The 26,825-nt window shown below is 43.2% G+C and overlaps 1 protein-coding gene across 2 annotated transcripts in view; it reads left to right on the forward strand.

Moving 5' to 3' along the window:
- Positions 1-26,825, forward strand: part of mlf1 (myeloid leukemia factor 1) — a 48,042-nt gene extending 21,217 nt beyond the window's left edge. Inside the window, exons 4-6 of one of the 2 annotated variants that reach the window (XM_078563746.1) lie at positions 10,480-10,639; positions 20,654-20,765; positions 25,488-26,825. In XM_078563746.1, the coding sequence (XP_078419872.1) occupies positions 10,480-10,639; positions 20,654-20,765; positions 25,488-25,605 (390 nt within the window). In that variant the 3' untranslated portion in view covers positions 25,606-26,825. Of the gene's footprint in view, positions 1-10,479; positions 10,640-12,470; positions 12,925-20,653; positions 20,766-25,487 lie in introns of those variants that run through there. The other variant, XM_078563747.1, reaches the window with a different exon arrangement.

The following is a 26,825-nucleotide window of genomic DNA, read 5'->3' on the forward strand; positions in this document are numbered from 1 at the left end:
TTGCATCACTATTCCAACTTGAACGTCAGCTATCTTGCAGATCAAGGCAAACTTCTCCAATTTAGCCAGCATATTGGTAACTTTAATCCCCCTGGAGGACGGGGGAGGAGGTGGGTGAGGAGGTTACAAACCTTAAAATGAAAAACCTGCATGTATGTGAATACATGGGGTGTGGTATATAAGATTGGTGGGTTGCAAGAAATATGATGTTGTGGCAATAATGGAATCCTGTCTCAAAAAAGTGCAGGACTGGATAGTGAACATTAATGGATGCGAGGTGTTCAGGAAAATAGAGAAAGGAGGGGAAGAAGTACTGATTAAGGAGATGTAAATGCTTTAGAGGTGGTTCGGAGAAGGTTCACTCGACTAATACCAGGAATGGGCTGGTTGTCTCAGAAGGAAAGCATGGACAGGTTAAGCTCGTATCCACTGGAGTTTAGAAGAGTAAGAGGTGACTTGGTTGAAATCTTTAAGATCCTGAGGGGTCTTAACAGATTGGATGTGGAGAGGATGTTTCCTATTGTGGGAGAATCTAGAACTAGGGGTCACGGTTTAAAAATAAGGGGTCACTCATTTAAGATAGAGATGAGGAGAAATTTTTTCTCTTGAGAGCATTGTGAGTCTTTGGGACTCTCGTCCTCAAAAAGCAATGGATGCAGGGTGTTTGAATATTTTTAAGGCAGAGCTAGATAGATTTTTGATTAACAACGGGTGAAGGTTATCCGGGGGTAGGCGGGAGGTTACAATCAGATCAGCTGTGACCTTATTGAATGGTGGAACAGGCTTGAGGGGCCGAATGGCCTACTCATTCTCCTTGTTCGTATGAAAGCGTGTCTCCTGCCAACGCAAGATGGCTGCCAAAACACGTCTACACGTGCACACTTGTCTGTGTATGCACAGAAAACTAATGATCTAATTTGCAGGAGAGATAGTGCCAGCTGGATCTTACTCAGATCCTGAAGTCATTCACCCAGCTTCTGAACACCACAGTGGGCAGGCAGTTCGGGCACAGCCTCTTTGCCATTTCCAGGGAGCGGGATGGGGAGGAAGGGGAAGTTTATGATCCACTGGATACTGCAAAGGCTATGGGCGCTGACAATATTCCAGCAACAGTACTGAAGACCTGTGCTCCAGAACTTGCCATGCCCTTAGCCAAGCTGTTTCAGTACACTACAACACTGGCATCCACCTGGCAATATGGAAAATTGCCCAGGTATGCCCTGTACACAAAAATCAGAATAAATCCAACCTGGCCAGTTCCCGCCCAATTCAGTCTACTCTCGATCATCAGCAGAGTGATGGAAGGGGTCATCAACAGTGCTATCAAGCGGCACTTGCTCAGCAATAACCTACTCACTGATGCTTAGTTTGAGTTCCAACAGGGCCACTCAGCTTCTGACCTTATTACAGCCTTGGTTCAAACATGGACAGAAATGCTGAACTCCAGAGGTGAGGTGTGAGTGACTGCCCTTGACATGAAGGCAGCATTTGATCGAGTGTGGCATCAAGGAGCCCTGGCAAAACTGGAGTCAATGGGAATCGGGGAAACTCGCCACTGGTTGAAGTCATAACTAGCAGAAAGGAGGGTGGTTGTAGTTGTTGGAGGTCAATCATCTCAGTTCCAGGAGTCACTTCAGGAGTTCCTCAGGGCAGTGTCCTAGGCCCAACAATCTTCAACTGCTTCATTAATGACCTTTTCATCATAAGCTCAGAAGTGGGGATGTTCGCTGATGATTGCACAATGTTCAGCACCATTCGTGACTCCTCAGACGCTGAAGCAGTCCATGTCCAAATGCAGCAAGACTTGGACAATATCCAGGCTTGGGCTGACAAGTTGCAATTAACATTCATGCCACACAAGTGCCAGGCAATGACCATCTCCAACAATATAGAATCTAACCATCGCCCCTTGACATTCAATGGCGTTACCATCACTGAATCCCCCACTATCAAAATCCTAGGGATTCCTATTGACAAAAAACTAAATTGGACTAGCCATACAAATACTGTGGCTATAACGGCAGGTCAGAGGCTAGGAATCCTGCAGCGAGTAACCCACCACCTGACTCCACAAAGCCTGTTCACCATCTACAAGACACAAGTCAGGCGTGTGATGGAATATTCTCCACTTGCATGGATGAGTGCAGCTCCAACAACACTGGAAAAGCTTGACACCATCCAGGACAAAGCAGCCCACTTGATTGGCACCATTTCCACAAATATTCACTCCCTCCAACCAATGAACAGTGGCAGCAGTGTGTACCATCTACAAGATGCGCTGCAGGAACTCACCACGGCTCTTAGGCAGCACCTTCCAAATCCACGACTGCTACCATCTGGAAGGACAAGGGCAGCAGATACATGGGAACACCACCACCTGGAAGTTCCCCTCCAAGCCACTCACCTCCCTGACTTGAAAACATATCACTGTTCCTTCACTGTCACTGGGTCAAAATCCTGGAACTCCCTCCCTGACAGCACTGTGGGTGTACCTACACCACAGGGACTGCAGCGGTTCAAGAAAGCAGCTCATCACCGCCGCTTTCTCAAGGACAATCAGGTTTGGGCAATAAATACTTTCCTAGCCGGTGATGCCCACATCCCGTAAATGAATAAAAATAACCTGATGACGGCCACAATTCCAGATTACAACCTCTTTTTCCCACGTTTGCAGCTCTGGGGCTTCCTCCCGGCGACGGGCCCAGGTTAAGGAGATGATGCTCCAGAGCAGCAGATTCAGAAACTGAGGGGAGGCCACACCCCAACTACCTGCCTGCCTGCCGTGGGGCTCAGGAACTGGGTGAATAGCTTCAGGATCTGAATGAGATCCAACTGAAAGAAGCCCCAGATCTGCAAATGCAGGATATGGAAGTTGTAATCTGGAATTGCTGCCGTCACTAGGTTGATCAGAAGCCTGCCCTGCCTCCCCATCATGATTCCCTGCTCCATTGCTCCCCTCTGCCCCACCAACTGTGAGAAGGTGAAACTTTTTTAATCACTGTCTTTAATAACTGTTTGATAAGCATCTTTGCCCCTGAATGCTGCCTACTCCGTCACTTGCAACTACATCACGGAGTAAAACAGTCCAACTAAGCATGCAGCCTTTGTGAAATGTGTTCAGGAAAATTTTCTACATCAGTATGTTTTTAGTTCAACGCGGAAGGATGAATTGCTGGATCTGGTTCTGGGAAATGAAGTGGGACAAATGGATCAAGTGTTCGAGGGGGAACATTTAGGAGACAATGATCATAGCATTATAAGGTTTATGTTAGCTATGGAAAAAGACAAGGAGCAATCCAGAGTAAAAATAATTAACTGGGGGAGAGCCAACTTCAATGGAGGTGTCCTTGGAAAATTGAAATCAAAGATTGGCAGGCAAAACTGTAACCAAACTATAGGCTGCCTTTAAAGAGGAGATAGTTTGCCTACAGTCAAGATATATTCACATGATGAGGAAAGGTAGAGAAAACAAATCCGGAGCTCCCTAGTTGATGGAAGAGATAGCAAAGTGAAGCAGCGAAAAGGTGCATATGATAGAAACATATAGAAACTAGGAGCAAGAGTATGCCATTTGGCCCTTCAAGGCTGCTCTGTCATTCAGCATGATCATGGCTGATCCTCTATCTCAACGCCATATTCCCACTTTCTCTCCGTACCCCTTGATGCCCCTAATATCCAAAAAATTATCAATTTCTTTCTTGAATATACCCAGTGACCTGGCCTCCACAGCCTTCTGTGGTAGAGATTTCCACAGGTTGACCAGTGAAGAAATTTTTCCTCATCTCAGTCCTTAATGGCTTGCCCCGTATCCTGAGACTGTGGCCCATGGTTCTAGACTCCCCAACCAGGAGAAACATCCGCCCTGCATCTAGCCTGCCTAGCCCTGTTAGAATTTTATACATTTCAATTAGATTCCCTCTCATTCTTCTAAACTCTCATGAATACAGGCCCAGTTGAACCAATCTTTCCTCATACAACAGTCCTGCCATCCCCGGTATCAGCCTAGTGAACCTTTGCTGCACTCCCTCTGTGGCAAGTATATCCTTTCTTAGATAGGGAGACCAAAACTGCATGCAATACTCCAAGTGTTGCCTCACCAAGGCCTTGTATAACTGCAGTAAGACTTCCGTACTTCTGAACTCAAATCCTCTTGTAGTGAAGGCCAACATACCATTTGCCTTCCTAATTGCTTGCTGCACCTGCCTGTTTACTTTCATTAACTGGTGTACAAGGACATCCAGATCCATTTCCCAATATATCACTATTTAAATAACACCCTGCCTTTTTGTTTTTCACACCAAAGCATGTAACTTCACATTTACCCGCATTATACTGCATCTGCCATGTGTTTCCCACACACAAAACTTTGTCCAAATAGCCCTGAAGCCTCCTTGCATCCTCTTCACAACCCCACCCAGTTTTGTGTCATCAGCAAACTTGGAAATATTGCATTTCGCTTCCTCATCCAAGCCATTTATATATATATCGTGAATAGCTGGGGCCCAAGTACTGATCCCTGCAGTACACCACTAGTCACTGCCTGCCATCCAGAAAAAGACCCATTCATTCCCACTCTCTGTTTCCGGTCTGTCAACCAATTCTCAATTCATGCCAGTATATTACTCCCAATCCCATGTGCTTTAATTTTTCCCACTGGCCTCTTATGTGGGACCTCATCAAAAGCCTTGTTGAAATCCAAACACACCACATCCACTTGTTCTCCCTTATCTATTCTCCTTGTTACATCCTCAAAAAAACTCCAGTGGATTAGTTAAGCATGATTTCCCTTTCATAAACCCATGCTGACTTTGTCTAATCCCGTTAATGCTTTCCAAGTGTTCTGTTACCACATCTTTTATAACAGACTCTAGCATTTTCCCCACTACTGATATTAGGCTAACTGGTCTGTAATTCTCTGTTTTTTCTCTCCCTCCTTTTTTAAATAATGGGGTTACATTTGCCACCCTCCAATCTGTAGGAACTGCTCCAGAGTCTATAGAATTTTGGAAGATGACAACCAATGCATCGAATATTTCCGGGGCCACTTCCTTTAATAGTCTGGGGTGTAGATCATCAGGCCCTGCGGACCTTTCAGCCTTTAACCCCATTAATTTCTCTAACACCATTTTTTTACTAATACTGATTTTCTTCAGTTCCTCTCTCTCACTAGACCCCTGGTTCCCTAACATTATGGGAAATTATTTGTGTCCTCTTTTGTGAAAACAGAACCAAAATATATGTTCAATTCTTCTGCCATTTCTTTGTTCCCCATTATAATTTCCCCTGTTTCTGACTGTAAGAGACCTACATTTGTCTTTGCTAATCTTTTTCTCTTCATATATTTATAGAAGCTTTCACAGTCAGTTTTTCATGTTCCCTGCGAGTTTACTCACATACTCCATTTTCCCCTACTTGATCAATCTTTTTACCCACTTTTGCTGAATTCTAAACTGCTCCCAATCCTCAGGCTTGCTGCTTTTTCTGACAATTTTATATGTTTCCTCTTTGGATCTGATACTATCCCTAATTTCTTTTGTAATCCATGGTTGAGCCACTTTTCCTGTTTTATTTTTGCGCCAGACAGGAATGAATAATTGTTGTAATTCATGTATAAATTCCTTAAATATTAGCCATTGCCTATCCACTGTCAACCGTTTTCATAAGGTTCCCCAATCCATCATTGCCAATTCACGTCTCATACCCTCGTAGTTCCCTTTATTTAGATTCGGGACCCCAGATTCAGATTCAACTTCTTCATTCTCCATTTTAATGGACAATTCTATCATTTTATGGTCGCTCTTCCCCAAGGGACCCTGCACAACAGGATTGTTAATTAATCCTTTCTCGTTGCACAATACCCAGTCTAGGATAGCCTGCTCTCTAGTTGGTTCCTCAATATATTGGTCTAAAAAAACCATCACGTATACACTCCAGGAAATTCTCCTCCACAGTATTACTGCTAGTTTGGTTTGTCCAATCTATATGTAGATTAAAGTCACCCATGATTACAGTTGCACCCTTATTGCATGCATCTCTAATTTCCTGTTTAATGCCTTCCCTTACATCTCCATTACGGTTACATACTCCGTTATAGACAACCCACCAACATTTTCTGCCCCTTGGTGTTTCTTATCTCCACCCAAACAGATTCCACATCATGATTTTCCGAGCCAATATCCTTCCTCGCTGTTATTTACTAACAGTGCGACCCCACCTCCTTTCCCTATTCGTCAGTCCTTCCTAAATATTGAATACCCCTGAATGTTCAGTTCCCATCTTTGGTCACGCTGCAGCCATGTCTCCGTAATTGCAATTATATCATAACCGTTTATTTGTATTTGCACTGTTAATTCATCTACTTTATTGTGAATGCTCCATACATTAAGATACAATGCCTTTAGACTTGTCTTTTTAACCTTGTTAGTCATCTTAGCTTTATTTTGCACTATGACCCCATTTGTTTTTTGTCCTTGTTTTTTCTGTCTTCCCCTTTTGCTTCTTACTTTTCTGTCTTTCGTTTTTATCCTTGTTTCCCCCTCCTCTGTCTCCCTGCTCAGGTTCCCATCCTCCTGCCATTCTAGTTTAAACCCTTCCTGACAGCACTAGCAAACACTCCCCTGAGGACATTGGTCCCGATCCTGCCCAGATGCAACCTGTCCTGTTTGTACTGGTCCCACCTTCCCCAAACCAGTCCCAATGTCCCAGGAATCTGAATCCCTCTTCTCTACACTATTTCTTCAGCTACGTATTCATCCGATATATCCTGTTATTTCATACCCTCACTAGCACATGGCATTGGTAGTAATCCTGAGATTACTACCTTTGAGGTCCTACTTTTTAATTTATGTCCTTACTCCCTATATTCAGCTTGTAGGACCTCATCCTTTTTTTTAACCTTTGTCGCTGGTACCAATGTGTACCATGACCACTGGCTGTTTGCCCTCCCTGTTCAGAATGCCCTGCAGCCTCTCCGAGACATCCTTGACCCTGGCACCAAGGAGGCAACATACCATCCTGGAGTCTCTTTTGTGGCTGCAGAAACACCTGTCTGTTCTCCTTACTATTGAATCCCCAATTGCTATAGCCCTGCCCCTCTTCTTGCTCCCCTCTTGTGCAGCAGAGCCATGGACTAGGCTCCTGCTGCTTTCCCCTGAGAATCCAAAACGGTATATCTGTTAGAGAGGGGGATGGCCACAGGGGACTCCTGCACTGCCTGCCTTCCTCTACTCTGCCTGGTGGTCACCCATCCTGTTCAGTCTTTACCTGTGGTGTGACCACCTCACTGAACGTGCTGTCCACAACAATATCAGCATCGCGGATACTCCACAGTGAATCCACCCGCAGCTCTAGCTCCGAAATGCAGTTGGCCAGCAGTTGCAGCTGGACACACTTTCTGCACACATTGTCGCCAGGGACAATGGAAGTATCCATGACTTCCCACAGGAGGAGCATATAACGGGTGTGAGCTCTGCTGCCATGACTTCCCTTTAGATTAAGCTCGTTCGTTACTCCCCTTAAAAAATACTAACTACCCTAGGGGCCTTATTCCGCTGCAAACACTCCCACTACAGTTCAAAGTCCTCACCTTATTTTGTTTAAGCTAATGGACGACAGCAGTTTAATTAGTAGAAAAAGTAGAAGTACTCACCTGACCCCACTTATCAATCAGCTGCCTCCCCTGCATCGTGTCACTTTTTGAATTGTGATGTACTTTGAACTCCACCGCCTGAATGTCCTAAGGGTACGCCTCTCCTTTCCGGTCTTGGTCTCTGTTTTTCACACCATTTTATATAGCTCTCGCTGGCCTCTCCTTTCCAGTCTAAAACTCACCTTCTTCCAACCCTAACAGCAACTTTTAGTTAATTGCTAAATTAAAGAAAGACTAGACTTTAGATGGAATTTAACACTAAATTTAGCCCATAAACCCCCTCAGTCACCAATCTCCAACTGAAGCTCTCTACTTCAGCCGAACACAGCACTCCTATGCAGACAAAGTCAGCACTATAAGATAGCCAACTTGCATACTCTCTGAACCTAGCCTCTGAAAAGCTGATTAAGCCAGCTATCTAATTTACTAGTTACAGTTGCAAGCAGAGCCTCTATAAGCCCTGTTTTCAGGCTGAACTAAAACTCACCTTCCAATCTGAACAGCAACTTTTAGTTAAGTGCTAAATTAAAGAAAGGCTGGTCTTTAGATAGAATTTAACCCTTAAACCCCCTCAGTCACCAATCTCCAACTAAAGTTCTCTACTGCAACCAAACACAGCACTCCTGTGCAGACAATGTCAGGTGAGTAGTACAAGTGAGAACCAGGCTGAGTATAGAGGGTTCAGAGGGCAAGTGATAAAAAATAGGAGAAGCAAAGAGACAATATACTGAGAAGAGACTGGTGGCTAATGCAAAAAGGATGGTAAAATGAGGACTGGCGCTGACTATGGATCTAAAAGAGGATTTACACATGGAGGCAAGGGGCATGACTGAGATACTAAATGTCTTTACCAAGGAAGAAGATGCTGCCTAAGTTGTAGTGAAAGAGGCATTAGTTGAGACAGTGGTTGGGTTAAAAATTGATGAAGAGGAGGTATTAGATAGGCTGGTTGTACTTGAAGTTTCTCAGTCACTAGGACTGGACGATATGCATCCAAGGATACTGAGAGAAGTAAGGGTGGAAATTGTGGATGCACTGGCCATGATCTTCCAATACTACTTAGATGCAGGGGTGGTTCCTGAGGATTGGAGAATTGCAAGTGTTGCACCCTTGTTCAAGAAGACGAGGAATGAATCCAGCAATTACAGACCTGTCAGTTTAACCTTGGTTGTGGGAGAGCTTTCAGAAATGATAATTTGGGAAAAAGCAGTCACTTAGACAAATGTGGATTAATTAAGGAAAGCCAGCATTTATGTTATGGACAAAATGTGTTTAACTAACATGCTTGAATTTTTGATGAAGTAACAGGGAGGGTTGATGTAGTGTAAATGGGTTTCCAAAAGGCATTTGCTAAAGCGCTACATAACAGGCTTGTCAGCAAAGTTAGTACCCAGGGAATAAAAGGGCCAGTAGCAGCATGAATATGAAATTTACTGAAGGACAGGAAACAGAGTAGCGATGGTAACTGGAGGAAGATATACAATGGGGTTCCCTAGGAGTCAGTGCTAGGAACCAGCACTGTATATAAATACCTAGACTTGGGTGTACAGGGCACAATTTCAAAATTTACAGATGACACAAAATTTGGAAGTATTGTAAACTATGAGGAGAATGGTTATAAACTTCAAGAGGACGTATACAGGCTGGTGAATGGGCAGACACCTGGCAGATGAAATTTAATGCAGAGAAGTGTGATGTGATTCATTTTTCCAGGAAGAGTGATGAGAAGCAATATAAAATAAAGGATACAAGTCAAAAGATGGTGCAGGAGGAGAGTAACCTGAGTTATGTATGCACAAATTATTTAAGGTTACAGGGCAAGTTGAGAACGTGGTTAACAAAGCATGTGGGATTTTGGACTTTATGTGCAGGGCCTGAACTGAAATAATGTGTCCAAATCTTGGCGTAACACTTTAGGAAGGATGTGAAGGCATTAGAGAGATGCAGAAAAAATTCACAAGAATGAAGTTCCTCATCCTTGAACCAGTTACATGGATAAATTGGAGAACTTTTCTCCTTGGAGAATAGAAGATTAGTAGGAGTTTCTTTCGAGGTTTTCAAAAGCAAGAAGGGTCTGGAAAGTGTAGATAGGGAGAACCTGTTTCCATTTGTGGAAGGTTCATAATTCAGAGGGATTTAAGGTGATTGACAAAAGAAGCAATATGGCGGCATGATGAAAACCTTTCTTACACAGCAGTTGGTTAGTATCTAGAATGCACTGCCTGAGTGTTTTGTGGAGGCAGATTCAGTTGTGCCAATCAAAAGAGCATTGGACGATTCTGAAGAGATAACATTTGCAGGGCTACAAGGAAAAGACTGGGGGTGTGCAATTAGGTGAGTTGCTCTTGCACAGAGCAAACATGGGTGCAATGGGATGAATGGCCTCCTGTTCTGTAATCATTCTATAATTTTATAACTCCCCATGCGCACTCTGCACTTGCTTGGCTCTGAATTATTATCGGGCCCAAGTGTTGGATTATTGCATGTAGAATATTTAATAGAATTCTGTGTTGCTTTAACAAAACCAAAATAGAGTAGCAGTAGTACATTGTAGTGTAACTTAGGTTACACATTGAAGCATTCTATTTAAAATTTTGTGGATGGAAATACGCATTTTAGCGTAACTTCAGCATACAGTACAGAACCAGGGGTCCCAATGTTTGTTCCTTACCAATATGATTGGAAATATCAGTAACTTACATATTAATGACAAAACTTGCTTACAATTTACAGTACAAAGATTTTTTTTACTGGTCATTGTTAAATGTTAAGTTGTTTTGTAGGTAGGTTACTTTGTAGGTAAAACTAGTTAACAATTTATGAATTTACAGATCAAAGAGACAAGACGGGCAGTAAAAGATTCTGAAAGTGGAGTTGAAAAGATGTCAATTGGTCATCACATTCAAGACCGTGCTCATGTCATTCAGAAATACAGAAACCAGAGAACAGGTGATGAAGAAATTGATCAAGAATTTATCAACCTAAATGAAGGTGAGGCAACCATATTATGGTTAGGTCTATTTCAAAAGATGCCATTAAATAAAATGAAGATTTCAGCATATATGCATAGGAATAAATTCTTCATTCTTTGCATACTCAGATTATTTTCAGAAGCCAGGATCTTTATGCCAGGATCTATATATATCCTATTTTTTTATTTTTAATGTGCATATGAATTGCCTTATTGTGCCAGGGTGAGATAGATACTTGCAACTCCATGGAGACCAAACATGGCAATTATGTGTGGCATCAGAGTCCCATTGTGAGACTCTGCTGCTAAGCCCACCACTGTTTCCAGGGTCAACAGCATTGGCCAGGGGGAGTAGGCTTTCAACAATTTGGGAGTGCAAATGGGACAGCTTCAAAACCTTGATCCCCACATGTATTCTTAGATCTCAACTGAGAAATCACATTGCTGCACCCAACCCAATTCTGTGTCTCAACTGAGGCTGGAATGAGGGAACCAAACATTCAAGCTCTTACCCTTCACATCACAGGCCTTGTAAAGAAAAGTCAAAGATTCGAGCAATTAATAAGCCTGATCAGAAAACTTTGCACTTAGCCGGAACCTGACACATCAGAGCCCTGGCTGAGTTTGTGACCATTTTGTAAGACCCTCAACAAAGTTATGGTAGAAATCTTCTGCTATTTGGAACCTTGTTCAGTGACCAGTACTTAAGTAGAAAATTTGTCATTTGCAGCTCAAGTTCTGTAACTTTGCTGATTGGTCATGAAGTAGGTGCCAGTTGTTTAATTTTACCAGCAGATCTCTTGTGACATTGCTTATCCTGAGTCAAAGGATGAACTGTTGTATAATAATAGCTGTATTACTGTCATGTAATACGTACATTAGGTCACTAATATTATGTGCTACAGGGCATTTGTATAAAATGGTATTCAGAGAATTTCGCTGGTGTTTTCAGGGTCATAAAGGAATGTCCTTATTTCTTTGCCTGAAATGTATTTATTCATTGTATGTTAACAGTTTTTAACTTGACTGTATACATTAAGATGATATTCAAGGCCGGGAAAGCCGGCTGTACAACACTCAATCTATGTGAAAATTATTATAGCATCGTAAAATGCGGTTTGAAACTGTCCCAGTGGTGCTTGGGTCCCACCACCAGCTGCTACAGTGAGAACTGAATGGTATGTGACTGCTGTCCCAACTGTTGCTGCTGTCAACCCCTCCAGCAGGAGTCACTTGGTTCGCATCTGTGTGTATCTGTCTGATCTATCTAGAGCATGGTGACCATCCCCATTTGAATCCCTCCAGTAGCTGAAAATGTATTTTCAAACTTTCTTCCTACTATCAATAGTATGTTTTATATTGCACTTTCATGTTTCTAAGATGCAAGTGTCGTGCCCAGTACAGGCATGAAGATATTACAAATTTTAAAGCTATATTTTAAAAAGTGAACACAAAAGCTGTTAAAATGATTGCAGCGTACCATATGACTTTTGGTATTTGAACTGTGGACAGCAGAGTCAGCGGCCAATACCTGATTAAATGTGGACCTGAATGAAGGATGCTCACAATCATTTGTGAGATTCATGCATCTCATTGTTTAAGGATGGACCAAAACCGACACATCATGGGGTTTGCAGTCAACTCATCTCCATGCTTCACGAGGGACAAAAGCGACATCAAAGCTCAGTGGGTGTTAGATGAAAGTGAAGCTGATCCCATCGACCTTTCATTGTATTGCGATGGCCCCTCACACAAACACCCCTCAAACTGTCAAAGTGTGAGAAGCCATAACACAGGATGTTTATTGACCTAACACTCCACCTTATTTAGAGAAGCACTTTGGACTCGCAGCAGGTTACATGGGTAAGACAGCCATGTATGTTGGTATGTTGCCTGCTTTTAAAACAACAGAAACTCTTCTGAGACTGAGAAACCAGCAGAAAGCCATCGAACCAGCTGCAGTCAACTCAGCAGCCAAGGTAATTTACGATCATACCTTGAAAGTGGGAGAAGGACTCTCTCCAACCTATTCCAAATGCAAGATCACCTGATAACCAACCTCCTAGCAATTCAACTGCAAAAAGCCTCACAGCTTACTGCAAAGCCTCTACTTTTCAAGACCTTCACTCCAGCTAAAGCCACATCCACAGGCATGCTACAAAAGATACTGAAATAATACCAGGATGTAATTATATTGTTTTTTCTTCTTTATTTTTCACACGAAGAATAGTTATAAACAGTGTGTGTGAGTCATGTGAGTGAGACATCGCCTTATATTAAATTGGGCAAGTGGGGGATAATAAATAAATTCATTTTTAAATTCACCAAAGTTTGTTGCTGGAATTATTCAAAATTGGGACAACCATTCTGCAGGTAAGCAAATACATATACCTCACATTCATAAAACTTTGATCACAGATAATAAAAAAACACAAATTCTGTCCGTGACTTAAGCCTCAAAATTATTTAAGTCATGGTGTCTTGATTTAGGAGTGGGAATCAACTGGTTTCCAATAAAATCAAAGATAAATACGCATTTATCGGGCATGGTGTGGGGCTGGAAGATGGGCCATTTAAACCACAGCAGCAGTAAGACATAGGACAGATTGGAGAGTGGGAGGGATGGCCAGTTGTCGTGGAATGATAGGCTGTGATGGGCAGAGGATTTGCTTAAGGAGCTGGGAAGAGCTCTCCTGCACGTCTTGGCTTACAAACAATACTACTATAAATATTACAACAAGACGCACCAACTCACCAAGCTTCTGGAAAAATGGCAACAGACGTATGTAACAGGTTTGAGGAATGTTAGGAATTTTTAGCCTTCAACACCATCCTCTCATCATTGTTGAGGGGTTAATTTTTTTTAATTCATTCATGGGATTGGGGCTTTGCTGGCTGGGCTAGTATTTATTGCCCACCCCAAATTGCCCTTGAGAAGGTGATGGTGAGCTGCCTTCTTGAACTGCTGCTGTCCATGTGGTGTAGGTACACCTTCAGTGCTGTTAGGAAGGGAGTTCCAGGATTTTGACCCAACAACAGCAAAGGAACAGCAATATATTTCCAAGTTAGGATGGTGAGTGACTTGGAAGGGAACTTCCAGGTGGTGGTGTTCCCATCTATCTGCTGCTCATGTCCTTCTAGATAGTAGTGGTCATGGGTTTGGAAGGTGCTGCCAAAGGAGCCTTGGTGAATTCCTGCAGTGCATCTTATAGATGGTACACGTTGCTGCTACTGTGTGTCAATGGTGGAGGGAGCAAATGTTTGTGAATGTGGTACTAATCAAGCGGGCTGCTTTGTCCTGGATGGTGTCAAGCTTCTTGAGTGTTGTGGGAGCTGCATTCATCCAGGCAAATGGGGAGTATTCCATCACACTCCTGACTTGTGCCTTGTAGATGGTGGACAGGCTTTGGGGAGTCAGGAGGTAAGTTACTCGTCGCAGGATTCCTAATCTCTGACCTGCTCTTGTAGCCACGGTATTATATGCCTAGTCTAGTTTGGTTTCTGGTCAATGGTAACCCCCAGGATGTTGATGGTGGGGGATTCAGTGATGGTAATGATTGACCCATTATAGCCTAACGGCAGTGTAGAGGAAGATGCGGGCACCACCCTGACAGCTTAGTGGGGATGTGCGGGTCTGGGAACGCTGTTTTACAAATTTACACCTTAGAAAAACATTATGGATGAGAAATTGGATCAGTCGCACCCATTTTTTTGGGGGGTGGCAACAAACGTTCTTCAAGTTGCAAAATGGTGTTTGCAATGATTATGTATACTTGGGATGCAAACTGCACTGGACACCAACCGAGTGCAGATGTTCAAGTGAACGCACAGTGAACGTACTCTAGAAGAATGCAAATCAACACATCACATTAATTTGACATCGATGCTGCCAATTTGGAGCTCACTAAATCAGTCAAAATCTCTCTAAAGCTCGCACAGCTGAACATGCAGGGAGAAACCCCCAACAGCACTATTTGAAGGGATCGTCCATTACTTCTGCCTTCTTGCAGTTTGATTTCTTCTGGCTGTTGCTAAATTCAACACGTTTTTGATGCTTTCCATAGTTGTATGTTTCAAAGGCCTACAGGGATATGTGCGATAGGTGCTGAAGCATTCTTTGCTGCCTTCAAGATTCCTACACAAAGCAAGAAGCGGGTGCACTAGTAGGCTTTTCTCTTGGAAAAGAGCATAATCTGCAGAATGAACAGAAGTCCCACATAATGGGACAAGCTGCTGGAAAAAGGGTGAGAGGTGAAGGACTCTTAATAGTAGACCATATCTGTACAGGCTGTAAGCAATTCTTTCACCTGTACCTCAATGGGGAGCAATTTGTGAGATATTGATGCTTCACTAAGGAGGTTCACAGCAAAATCTGCCAACTGATGTTGTTGCAGCTTCAACCTCAGCAGGGCAAGACTACATTGACAGTGGCTATGAGGCAACTGGTTCCTTTCACGTTGCTGCTGTAGATATTAGCAACATCTCGCGGTTTGACGTCCACTGTTGCTAACTTAATTTCGTTCCCTCATGCCAGACGGGCAAGCAGAGCGGGCATAAGGGTTTGTTCAGATTGCAGGCTTCCCCGTGATGCAAGATTCCATTGACTGCATGCACATTCTTTGCAGGCGTTGCATGTCAATTCTTTCATGTACCGGAACCTAAAAGGATTCCATTCCCTGAGCATTCAGCTGGTGTGTAACCATAGGCAGCAAATCATATAGGTCAATGTCAGGTATTCTGGCAGCTATCATGATGCCTTCATTCTGCGGCAGTTTACTGTGCCAGATGTTCAGTTACCACAGCAACCCAAAGTATGGCTACTGCACAACAAGAGCTATTTGCTGACAACGTGGCTAATGACTCACAAACCCTGCACATAGTTGCAGCATGCATACAGTGAGAGCGATGCTGCCTCAAGAAATATGATGGAGCAAACCATTAGCATAATGAAGCAACCTTAACCCTAATTCCTCATGCAGCAACAGTCCCATACTCCTTACTTTCGTACTGCTACTGACCATCACAACATCTTGATCACAGTGCAGAAATAAAAGCCACCACAACATAAACATTCCAAACCAATTTTATAAATTATATCATACCCTATTGAATACAAACAAATTATCCTTGTATATTCTCTTTCTATCTATCATTCTTGTGCCTTTGCTTGTCCAAACACTCACTCACAGTGCTACCCCAGTGTTGGCATAGCTGGCGAAAGGCTGCTGACTCAGTGGAGGAGAGTGGCGATGGCCTTGGAGGATGACTTTGAGCAGCTCTGGGTCAAGAAAGCCTGGCTTCAAGCTGCACCGCCTTGACATGGGTGGCAGCAGCCTGGGCTGGCATTCTGACAGGCAACAGCAGGGGCAGTGACAAAGTAATAGTGGTGAGATCACAAGTGCTGTCATCCTGGGAGAGGACAGCAGGTTCATGCTCTGTGGAGTCACTGCCACTCCCCTAAAATTGCACCATTGCAGTCCTAGTAATTATTGGAAGACACATTGCTGAACTCCTGTGACACCCTGCAAGCCCCTTTGTACCCTGGTATCCACAGCCATGATGGCAGCCGCCTGTGCTTGCATGGCAGCAAGCTTAGCTTGCATTACTTCAGTCTGAATTTCCACTGCAGCACTCTGACTTTCGATGGAGGCTGCTGCCCACAAGTGCATCTCCAGGTGACTGATGCCATATTTGCCAAGGCCACCACTTATGTGCACTTTGACATGGATGAGGCTAGTCATACACAGAGGGCTTTTACATATGCTACAGCTGCTGGATTCCCACAGGTGTACAAAGTCATTGACTACACACTTGTGGCAATCAGCATGCCGTCAATCAACCAGCAGCCTTTGGTAATTGAAAAGGATTCCATTCTCTCAATGTTCAGTTCATATGCAACCAGCGGAAAGTTTTAACGTATGTCTGTGCAAGATATCCTGTAAACTGCCATGATGCCTTCATTTTGTGCAGTCTCATCTCCAATGGATTTTCACACCTCCACACAGTGAACAAGTGGCTCCTGAGAGATAAGGGCTACCCTCTGAGGACCTGGACATGACAGCCTTACCACTGATGCAGAGAAGAGAGACAACAAGATTCACATGACCACAAGTGCTATGAGCAAGCCGTTGGATTGCTGAAGTTGCAATTTCAGTGCTTGGACAGATGTTGAGGGTGTATGTACCAGCAAGGGTCACCAGAATGCTTGTGGTCTCCTGCGCCTTGCACAATATAAGCTGTTGAAGGGAGAAAGGTGCAGAGCACTTGGCAGCATTCTCCTTAAAGGAGGAGCCAGATGTGGCAATGACAACTAGAGTCGGCATTCACCTGATAGAGAAGCCCGCAATGGCCTCAGCTAATCTGAGTGTGTGAAGCCATAAAAAAGTACAATCATAAATCCTGTGCTCTCCTGCCCACCCCACCCCACCCCTCTACATTTGGAATGTAGAATACCACAAAATAGATGACAAGATAATGAATAGTTCAAATAAAATGTTTGATTCATTAAATGAACATATGCATAACACCATGAACGTTGTTATACACACAGAAGTGAATCCCCTTGTGCTAAGATGTCTTCCTATTACACCTATGTGGTGCAACCCTTGTGTCTTCATCAGAACTCGGGGCAGGCTGCTTGCTTCCCTGCTCTAAAAGATTAGATGTCCCTGGCTGATGTCCTCTGGAGGCAGCGTGTGGAGCTCCGTTTCAGGAACTCGTCAATGCTGTCACTGTCTCCTGCACCTTCTCCTGCTCACATGATGTACACATCGCCATGTGACAACCTAGCTATCTCCACTGAAGTTCCCTTGGAGATATATATCTGCTCTGGTGGAAAGTGAGTACAGTCCTGTGATGGTGCATCCACGGAATGCTCATCCTCCTTTGAGGGCTCCTTAGTCTCCTGCTGCTGCTGCTGCTCTTCCATCATCTTAGAAGGATCTATGAGAGATAAAAGATATGAATTATTGCTGACATGTGCATATCGTGATATTTCACTTAGTGGTGATTTCAGTTCATCCTGAGTGAATGCAGAATGTCCTTAGCCTGTGTGGTAGCAATCTTAAGTATTCAGCAATGATACAAAGAGTAACACAACCACCACTCATTCCAGAGACAAAGGATATCTTCTTCAAACCTAGTTCATGCCACATACGAGAAGCCCCACCAGTGAGCTGCATGACCTCAGGGTATGTCATCAAGCAGAATATGGAGGATGCACTTCAGGTGCATAGATAGGTCTGGAGGCCCCATTCAGTACTTGCCAGTCAGGATGTCCAGAATCAAGGTGGTGTATCTGCAACCACCACTTATTCCATGGCTGACTGCACACTGTCAATCCATGCACAAGAACACCATGCATGCAGGTTATAGAGTCCTTTGTAGTTACCAACTTGTAACACTTCTAAGCAAGTTCCTCAAAAACTCCAAACAATCCCTCATTCTTGGAAAGCATGGTTTTTTAAAAGCTGGACCCTGGTTACCGGTATCCCTGCTGTTCATGACCCTGAATGGAAGGAACCTTTCCCTCTGATGAAGTGCTTGCAATTTCTCCAGGTCCATCTCCTTTTGCTTCTATATATTTCCGTGTTCTGTTGATTATATAATGCACTGCCATCAAACTGATTTCAATTTGTTACAGCTAAATCAATCTGTGCTTATGCTGGGCAGATCAGAGGAATATTAACCTTCAAGAATGATGAGTTGGGGTCTGGTTGGAAGTAAAAATTGTGAAAAAATTAAAACATGACTGCACCCCAGCTCCATTACGCTTACTTCCAAGTTTACAGGAGGAATGTTTAGCTGCCTACAAGTAACCAGCTCACGGTAACCAGCTGGATCATCAGGACAGAGGTGGGTTGGCAAGTAGCACAGCCATTAATATTATTAGCATGGGTTTCCCAGGGTTAAACTGCCAAAGTCAACACTGCCCTCAATTCCTTTGCTCTGGCTCTTTCCAGTATGCCACCAGAAACATCTGGTATCTCTTGGCTGGGTACCCATGAATTTATTCAACAGGATACAGATAAGTTGTTTGTCAGGCCATAAGCTTCTGTCAACTTTCCTTGTGATGACTGTAGCCAGATTGAGTGGGCCCTATTGTTTGTTTCTCTGCCTGCCTTCTCATGGTTACAGGGCACGATTGATTGCATAGGAATGTACTCACAGCTCAAAGGTTCAGTTAGCTATCCTGAAACTTGAAAGGACTTGATAACAAGTAAAAGCCGCCGCTGCCAATAATCCGCTAACAGCCTCCAACCCCACCCCCTTGCACAAAACAGTCTTCAACCAGGCATATGCCCAATGCACAGTGGGTTCTGTCATGTTTCGCATTCAGCTTGAAGTAAAAGGGTGAGTTTGCACTCATGACTCAATAATAAGCAAGACCTGGAAGTGATGCTCTTTGCTGTTTAAAAAGAAACTTAATGATGGATCACTGTGCCACGCACTAATGTGCATGCACTTGCTGAATTACAATTATTTTAACTTATGTGATACATCCCATGCAACTTCAGCAGAGGTATAGGCAAGCTACTCAGATCCCTGCCCTGACTGCTTTTGGTCTGTCACCTCTGGATTTCAGAGCCCTGGAGAGCTCAATAAAACTCTCCACCTGCATGAATGCAGGGCCATACACAACCATTGGGAGACAAGGCAGCATGCCAGATACTCGCTGAGGTGGAGAAAAGGGAAGCGGAGTGATAGACGCAATGTCAGCAGGTGAGAAGTACTTTGAGTGGAATTCCCACTTCAATGTCCTCTTTTGTTATCATCCCTCTTTTGAGCCAGCACCACATCACTCCTGTCATTCTGCTGGTGAGCAGCTTAGTGAAGGTTAGTGACACCTTGCAAAGTCACATAACATGTAACTGTCATCCTGATTAATGAGGCAGACACTTCAGCATCCAGTCTGCACAGCTGTGGTCAAGGCTTACATAGACTATTTCAGAGCCAGGCTTGAAGCTCCAGGGAGGCAGCAATTCTCTCCATGGCGGACAATCTCACAATTCCCTGCTCTATCAATTATTTAGTACTGGAGTTGGACTCTTCCTCCTCTCTGCTATGGTGGAGTGTGTATGTGGCACATCTGTCAGTACCTCAGAGTTACTCTCGTACCTCTATCATTCTCCTTTTCAACAATGGTCCCCTGGGTTTTGCATCTGCCTCCAACTGGGCAGTTTGGAGAGGATTGCACCCAATAATGCTGATTCTCTGCAGCTGTCCCTGCCACCAGTGCCTGCTTTTGAATCACCAGATGGAATCTAAATAACACACAACTGGGCCCACCAAAGTGATGTTATTTACCCTGGTGCATTGCTTTACATTCTGTGACAGTACACCACCAGAAGCAATGACGTCCTCTGAGGATTTGTCCTCATGTAATTCCTAGGTGCTCGCACAAGGAGTTGACATTGGGTAGTCCTATGTGTCCTTCTCCCAAGGGAGGTGGCTACTCAGATATGGCTCTGTAAACTGAACAGTGCAGTTTAATGAGCACCCATGGGAAGAGGGTGCTTTAAGTGAAGAGACACATGGTTGGGAATGGACAGTTCATTATAATAATAGTTGATATATTGCATAAATGTGTTTTGATATTGTAGTCCTTACCATTTGGCAAGGTCATTAAATTTCTTGCAACACTGCAGTTGTTATCCACTGAACAGAGCTGCTTTGTGTACTGTTTCTTTCCAAGTTCTGCATCTCATGGTCCATATTTCGGAAAGAGTACATCCTTCTTGAACTACACTTCCTACAGCAAGATTTTTATTGTCCCACTTTTCTCCGGACTACTGTCAGGCATGTCTTCAGCCCATACTCAAATCAGCAATTTTAATTTTATTCCCTTGCCCATCGTGCATAATATGCAAGCTATGAATCCAAACCAGAAAATGCAAGTGGCTTCAGATGCACTCTATAATTTGGCTAAATGTGTGTATATCTTGGATTGGTGGTCTGAGGTGTGAGGGGTGGGGGTGGAGATTCTGTGTATTTTGTAACGAACCTTGTTATTTCGTTTTCTTATAACTTAACAGATGATGCAATAGGTTTTGACCAAGAATGGAAGAATAAGGTGTCAAAGTTTATGCCTCCTGGAAAACATCCATATGGTATTCAGGATGTAAGAAAAATCTTGGAAGGACAAAGGTACATCAGTCTCTTATTTTTTAACAGGATTATTTTTGAAAAGTAAAATAGCTTAATACTTGAGGTGAAATTTAAAATATGTTAAGAGTTTTAACTGCATGAATAAGAGTATTAGTGTTAGGCAGTGAGACATTTTTGCTTCTCAAGAATTGAATTTATCAATCTGAATAAACAAAACCAAGGATCAAGAAAAATTGTCACCCTCTTCCATGAAAATTTTACCATATTTCATTTCCTGTCTTGAAAACTGTTCAGACTGATGCTCCCGCGCATTTATTTTGCTGGCTAAATGTACACTTGTTTTGCATACTTAAAACTGGTACAGGTACAAAAAAATAAATAAAGGACCAGAAGATAAAGCGGAAGAAGTTTTGCTGCAACTACACAAAGCTGTGGTTAGGCCACATCTGGAGTACTGTGTATAATTCTGGGCACTCCACCTTAGAAAGGATATGTTGGACCTGGGAGGGATGCAAGCACAGATAAAGCAGAATGTTGGCAGGCAAGTTAGGTTAAGAGGAGAGATTACATAAACAAGGCTTGTTTTATCTGGAATATAGGAGGTTAGGGGTGATTGAGATTTTTAGGATTTTGAAATGCACTTGCTGTTGGTGTTCTACATTTGGGAATAACTGATCCCATTGAGAGAAAACCCATTGTGCCTGGCTTAATGTTTTACCTTCTACTGCTTCAAACCAATCTTGTGCAGGTGCCCTTTGAAATAGATTTCTTTAAAAGCAGGTTGAGCAAGCACGGGAAGCTTCAGACATTGCCATTTGAACCTTAGGCCTGTTATTTGGGACAGTGCCAGCCAATTATTTTGTTGCTTTTGCTTTTTTGGGCCCTTGGACTGAATTTTATGCGGAGGATGGTGGCCCCGCCCTGCTCTGGCATAAAAGTTGGTGTGGGGGGTGGGGGCAAGCCTGCCTCCCCATACCAGATCATCCAGCAGCCATTAAATTGCCGCCGGGCTGTTAACCCCGTCGGGATTGGTGGCCACTGCTGCGAATGCCATCAGTTCACAAAGAAGAGGAACTTATGGAACCCAGTAAAGGTGTTTCACTGGGCTAGGCTGGCAAAGCCCAGAGAGCTAGGAGGCCAGGGTCGACAGGGTGGTGGTGGGGGAAAGAACACAGTTGGGTGGGGGGGGGTGGAGTGAATACTTTTGGGGGGAGCCTCTGTTGGGCACATGGTGCCCTAACAGAAAGCACTCTCCTGTAGCTCTGCAACAAGGTGGCCAGATGGCACTTGGTGCCAGCCCTCCTATCACGGGTAAAATCACATTAGCAATGGGAAGAGGCCCTTAAGTGGCTATTAATTTGCCACTTAAGGGCCTCAATTGGCCCATGGACAAGTGGGCTGCCCAATACCTCCCATACTGCAGGTAAAATACCTATGGGCAGGCGACAGGTGCGCACTGCCACCATGACACCCAATTTTACCCCATCCAGCCCCTGCCACCTGCCAATTCACCCAAGAGGGGGAGTTCAAAATTCCAGTGCTTATATCAATAACTATTGCAAACCAGAGTCCACCCACCTAAAGGATTTCATCAGAATCTCCTCAAGCTCCACTGCCTTGATATCCCTATAACAGTCCCTGTTACCTATTTGGGTACCTTCTTATTCAAATGTCAAATTAGGATAGGTCACATTTTGTATAAGTGATGGAAACACACTGAGACTAATGAAACAACATTGGTGTCCACTTGCAGAGTTCTGTCTCTGTTTGTCCTTGGGAAGGGCAATGGCAACTCCAAACTCCTGCAGTGCCACTGACTTGGGTGTGCTCATATAAGGAACACAGAAAGTTAGCATGCAGGTGCAGCAGCAATTAGCAAGGCAAATGGCATTTTGGCCTTTATTGCAAGGGGATTGGAGCACAAGAATAAAGAAGTCTTGCTACAGTTGTGAGACTACATCTGGAGTACTGTGTGCAGTTTTGATCTCCACATTTAAGAAAGGATATACTAGCATTCGAGGTGGTACAGTGAAGTAGGTCCCTTGGATGAGGAGGGTTTTCCTGTGATGAGAGGTTGAGTAAATTGGGCATATATTCTCTGGAGTTTAGAAGAATGAGGTGATCTCATTGAAACCTACAAAACTCTGAAGGGGCTTGATAGGGTGGGTGCTGAGACATTGTTTCCGCTGGTCGGGGAGACATGGGGGCTCAGTCTCAGGATAAGGGGTCAATCATTTAGGACTGAGGTAAGGAGAAATTATTTCACTCAAAGGGTTGTGAATCTTTGGAATTCTCTACCTCAGAGGTTTGTGGACACTCCATCATTGAAAACATTTAAGGCTAGGATAGACAGATTTTTGGTCTCTCGGGGAATTAAGGGGTATGGGGAGCTGGCAGGAAAATGGAGTTGAAGCCCAAGACCAGCCATGATCCAATTGAATGGCGGAGCAGGCTTGATGGGCTGTGTGGTCTACTCCAGCTCCTATTTCTTGTGTTCTTGTGACTATCTCCTTTCCCCCGCACCCTCCTTACTTACCTCTGACTTTACATGTGAGAAGCTCATGGACTTCGTTTCCTAAATCCAGTTGTCTCTCCTTCCTTCATTACAGTCTGCAGCTTTCTCCATCTTGCCCTCCCTCATTAAACTCAATTTCTTCTTGAAATCCACCATCTAACATACCCTTCTTAGGCATATGATTGTCATCTCCCTACCTTTCATTATTGTTTCTCTTCTTTCAAAATGATAGTCCTCACCAATATCCTGAAAGCACCCACCCTTTATCCTCACAAATTTACTGTTCTTTCTCTGCAACGTACTTCAATATGTTGCTTTCAACCACATTTTTCTCATCACTGTGTTCGGTATCCTTTTTATTTGTTCATAAGAAGTAGGCATCGCTGGCACTGCCAGCAGTTATCGCCCAATTTAATCACCCTTGAGAAGGTGGTGGCAAATCATCTTCTTTCAGTGTATGTAGTATAGGTTCACTCACAGTGCTGTTAGGAAGGGAGTTCCAGGATTTTGACCCAGCAACAGTGAAAGAATAGCAATATATTTCCAAGTCAGGATGGTGTGTGACTTGAAGCAGAGCTCACAGGTCAGGGTGTTTCCATGCACCTGCTACCCTGGTCCTTCTAGGTGGGAGAGATTGCGGGTTTGGAAAGTGCTGTCAAAGGAGCCTTGGCATGTGGCTGAAGTGCATCTTGTAGATTGTATGCATTGCTGCCACTATCCTTCAGTTTTGGAGGGATCAAATGTTTAATGTGGTGGATGGGATGCCAATAAAGTGGGCTGCTTTGTCCTGGATAGTGGCGAGCTTCTTGAGTGTTATTGGAAGTGCACTCATCCAGGCAAATGAAGAGTATTCCATCCCAATCCTGACTTGTGCTTTGTCAATGGGGGACAGGCTTTGGATAGTCAGAAGGTGGGTTACTTGCTGCAGAATTCCAAGCCTTTGACTTGCTCTTGTAAGTAATCCAATTAAGCATCTGGTCACTGGTGGCCCCAGGATGTTGAGGATGAATTCAACAATGACAATTCTGTTGAATATCATGGGGAGATAGATCTTTTATTGATGGAGATGACCACTGCCATGCACTAGTGTGGCGCTAATGTTACTGGCCACTTATGAGTCCAAGCCTGAATGTTGTGCAGCTCTTTCTGTATGCCGGCACGACTGCTTCATTATTAGAGGAGTTATGTATGGAATTGAACATTTAGCAATCATCAGTGAGCAACCCCCACTTTTGACCTTATTATGGAGGCAAGGCCATTGATGAAACAGCTGAAGATGGTTGGGCCAGGACACTACCCCTGAGGAACTCCGCCAGCAATGTCCTGGGGCTGAAATGTTTGGCCTTCAAAAACCACAAGCATCTTCCTTTATGGCATGTATGACCCCAGCCATTGGAGAGTTTTACACCTGATTCCGATTGACTTCAATTTTAGTAGAGCTCCTTGACGCCAGACTTGGTTAAATGCTACTTTGATACCAAGGGCAGTCACTCTTGCCTCTTCTCTGGAATACTGCTTTCTTGTCCATGTTTGGACCAAAGCTACAATGATGTCTGGACATTAGTGGTCCTGACAGAACTCAAAATAAGCATTGTTAAGCAGATCATTGGTGAGTTAAGTACCACTTGATAGCATTGCCAGTGACACCTTCCATCATTTTGCTGATGATTGAGATTTTAAAGAATATATTTTTTTAAAGTTTGTATTCTGATATTTACGGTTTTCCCTTGTCCCAATCTTTATTTTGCTTTTCTGTATGATTTCAGTGAAATTCATGTTCTGTCCTTTTTTGTTCCTGCATTGCTATCTGTAATAATTCTCCAATCTGATTGGCAGATCACTTTGCTTGATGATCTCACTATTGTCAAAAGTCACAAATCCCCTGTATAGGGTGCCAAATTCAAAGCGACATCCAAATAGAGGAAGTCTGTGCACTAGAGACGATCAAAAATTTATAGGCAACTTTTCTGTGGTCACCATTCCTTCACCGCTGTCTGCAGATTCTATGTTAATATTGAATATCCATGAGTCCTAGAGAACAATCACCTACTCTGATTGAAAATATACAGAATAGAATCATCTAAGTTTCAATCTTCTGGACTGTAAATTAATAAACTCTTGCCATAAGTTTCTGACAACTGAAGAAAATGAGTTATCCTTGTCAGTATTGTTCAAAAACTGGAAAGCAATGTCCACCATTAATGTAAGAGTGTAAGTAACAATATTATGGATCTTTTGCATTTTAGGAAAATGTGTAAGAGACCAACTGCTCTGCCTCCTGCTCCCACCCCTGGTGGTTGTGGCTGTCCTGCGAAAAACAAAGGCTTTAACGGACATCATGAGATGAAACCTGGAAAGAGATGAAAGTTTTGCTGAAACTACCTGGTTCTTCATTATGTGTCTCAGGCCATCTCTGTTTATTAAGACCAAGGCTGTGCTTTTTAAGCTCTAGTTTAGTTCATGCAAAATACTCCAGTTCATTTTTAGCATTTGGCTAAAGCTCCATAACCAGCATTTCATTTTTGTCAACAGCAATATGCAAGAAATAAAGGGAATGCATTTTATAGAAGTTTATAGTAAATATCTACTTAGTCAAGATAGACACCCGGTAAAATAGGGTTCAGAAATACACGTGAAGAATTTGATTTAATACAGTGACATTGGTGGGAGGCACAACATTTTTTTGAGGGAGTGCACGGGGGATATAGCTAGATTTAAAAATGTGCAGCCAGTTGCCAGCATTAAGTGCTGCTTATTGCATTTGGGATTTGGGAAGGTGGAAAATCCAGTAGGCTTACTCCTTTTTGAAGTGAGAATGGAATTGGATCAGTAGTGTGAGGGAAAAGTCTTTATGAAGCAGCAGGCTCCAGAGCATCCTGATTTTCTGATACAAAAGCAAAATATTGCAAATGCTGGAAAACTGAAATAAAAACAAAGCGTTGGAAAAACTCAGCAGGTCTGGCGGGATCTGTGCAGAGAGAAACAGAGTTAATGTTTCAAGACCAATGTGATTTCTTTGGAATTCTAGGGGCAAAACTCCCCTCCATGTTTCACAAACTAATGTGGGCTAGAGAGTGAATAAAGGTGACTCTTGACTACCTTTATATGCTTTCTGTCACCCTGTTTACTTTTTCCCTTTTTAAAATTTATTCCTTAATAGATTAAAAAATTGGACAATAATAGTATTTGCAGAAAAGCTTATATACACCTTGTTAGGAGACCATTGTATAACGACTAGATACAACTTCCTCCCGGAAACAATAACACTGTCATCATAGTATAATGAAGATACCAGTAAGCTTTCTAAAACATGAATTTCAGACTTCTGCCTAGCTGTGACTACGATCTTAGTGTGATGAATTCTCATTTTATCTTGTTTCAAGAAAAGTAAAGTGATTTAATTTGACCAGGTGAAACTATGTGGTCAGTGGCAAAGCCACACGAGTAAGCAATCTAGGACTTAATTTTACTGTAGTAAAATGATCAGCAATGTGACAATATTTCTAAGTAACAGCATGCTTCACTGATATTGCAGTTTTACTAAGATTTTTCTACAAATGCTTACATAAACTGCAAAGTATGAA

This window comes from Cetorhinus maximus, chromosome 19, assembly GCF_964194155.1.
Source record: "Cetorhinus maximus chromosome 19, sCetMax3.hap1.1, whole genome shotgun sequence".
Classification (NCBI taxonomy): domain Eukaryota; kingdom Metazoa; phylum Chordata; class Chondrichthyes; order Lamniformes; family Cetorhinidae; genus Cetorhinus; species Cetorhinus maximus.